General features: G+C 51.3%; 1 protein-coding gene across 1 annotated transcript in view; it reads left to right on the plus strand.

Moving 5' to 3' along the window:
- Positions 1-1,785, plus strand: part of LOC125483088 (dynein axonemal heavy chain 14-like) — a 13,312-nt gene that overhangs the window by 5,090 nt on the left and 6,437 nt on the right. The window contains exon 4 of the mRNA XM_048596613.1: positions 1,365-1,477. Coding sequence (XP_048452570.1) covers positions 1,365-1,477 — 113 coding nt within the window. The remainder of the gene's footprint in view (positions 1-1,364; positions 1,478-1,785) is intronic.

Here is a 1,785-nt window from a genome sequence, read left to right on the forward strand (position 1 = left end):
CCACTCCCACCGCCAACACCACTCCCACCGCCAACACCACTCCCACCGCCACCGCCACCGCCAACGCCAACACCACTCCCATCGCCAACACCACTCCCACCGCCAACTCCATGCCCACTACCAACACCAGTCCCACTGCCAACACCACTCCCACCGCTAACTCCACTCCCACCACCAACCACTCCCACCGCCAACACTGCTCCGACTCCCACCACCAACGCCAGTCCCACCGCCAACGCCACTCCCACCGCCAACTCCACTCCCACCGCCAACACCGCTCCGACTACCACCACAAACACCACTCCCACCGCCGACACCACTCCCACCGCCGACACCAAGGGGATTGAACTTCTTTGTGACCAGCTCCTTCCAAGGAGCCAATGGGGATCTGTGTAGCATCTTTCAATTGTCAATTCACAAATGTATGAATGCTGTTACCGATACCATCATCTCATTTCCCCCATGATGAGGTCTGTGGTGAAGTCAGGAACCTAGCTAGCCTTCCCCTGGTGCAGGGTCCAAGAGACTGCGCACACATCACACTGAGAGGACCATTTTGTCATGGAGCTGGGTTCATCAATAGAAAATCAATGTGCAAGTGATCTGTGATAAACAGTGCTCCATGTTAGGCATCTTCACCAGATACCACGATGCCGATATTCTTGAGAGCTGTCATATTCCAATACTTCTGAGGATCCTGTTGGGTTTGAAGAATGGTTACTGGAGGATGAGGGCTACCCTTTGTAAGCTTGGCTGATGATTGTACAACCCCCCGGAATGGTGATAAATGCCACCCATTCTTTACCCACCTGTCAGTGTTGAACAATGAGAAGATGCTGGGCTACAATGGGCATAGCAGGAAGGGTAGCAGGGATTTTGAGAGGATTTTAAGATGGGATGTGCCTCAGGATATGTAAGCTGTGCAGCTTAGAGCATGGTCGCAATATTCAGGAGTGTGTACCACAATGGGACTTATGTGGGCAGCACGGTGGCTCAGTGGTTAGCACTGCTGCCTCACAGCACCAGGGACCCAGGTTTAATCCCACTGTCTGTGTGGAGTTTGCACATTCTGCCCGTGTCTGCGTGGGTTTCCTCCAGGTGCTCCGGTTTCCTCCCACAGTCCAGAGATGTGCAGGTGAGGTGCATTAGCCATGGGAAATGTGTGGTTCCAGGGATAGGGTAGGGGTGTGGATCTGGATAGGATGCTCTTCGGAGGGTCAGTGTGGACTTGATGGGCCAAATGGCCTGCTTCCACACTGAAACGATTCTACCTGAACAAAAACATTGATACGATATTAAAGGGAGTGTTCCTTTTTTTTCAATGTTTCCCACTCTCGGGTAAATTTCTTTCTCATCTTGTCCAGCTCCATTCATATGAATCCTGCAAACCTCTTCCCTCGTGGATTGATGATCTTATTGAGCGGGTGAATTTCTTCAGGACCTGGTCAAGGCAATTTATTGCAACTGCTCAGAAAAGGTACAAACAGCCAGATCTCCAATGATTACTCTGCTATCAGATCCCTGTGTCCCTGATCTCCAGTGATTACTCTGCTATCAGATCCCCATATCCCTGATCTCCAGTGGTTACTGCGCTATCAGATCCCCATGTCCCTGATCTCCAGTGATTACTCTGCTATCAGATCCCCGTATCCCTGATCTCCAGTGATTACTCTACTATCAGATCCCTGTGTCCCTGATCTCCAGTGATTACTCCGCTATCAGATCCCTGTGTCCCTGATCTCCAGTGATTACTCTGCTATCAGATCCCTGTGTCCCTGATCTCCA

Source organism: Rhincodon typus, chromosome 5, assembly GCF_021869965.1.
Source record: "Rhincodon typus isolate 14 chromosome 5, sRhiTyp1.1, whole genome shotgun sequence".
NCBI lineage: Eukaryota > Metazoa > Chordata > Chondrichthyes > Orectolobiformes > Rhincodontidae > Rhincodon > Rhincodon typus.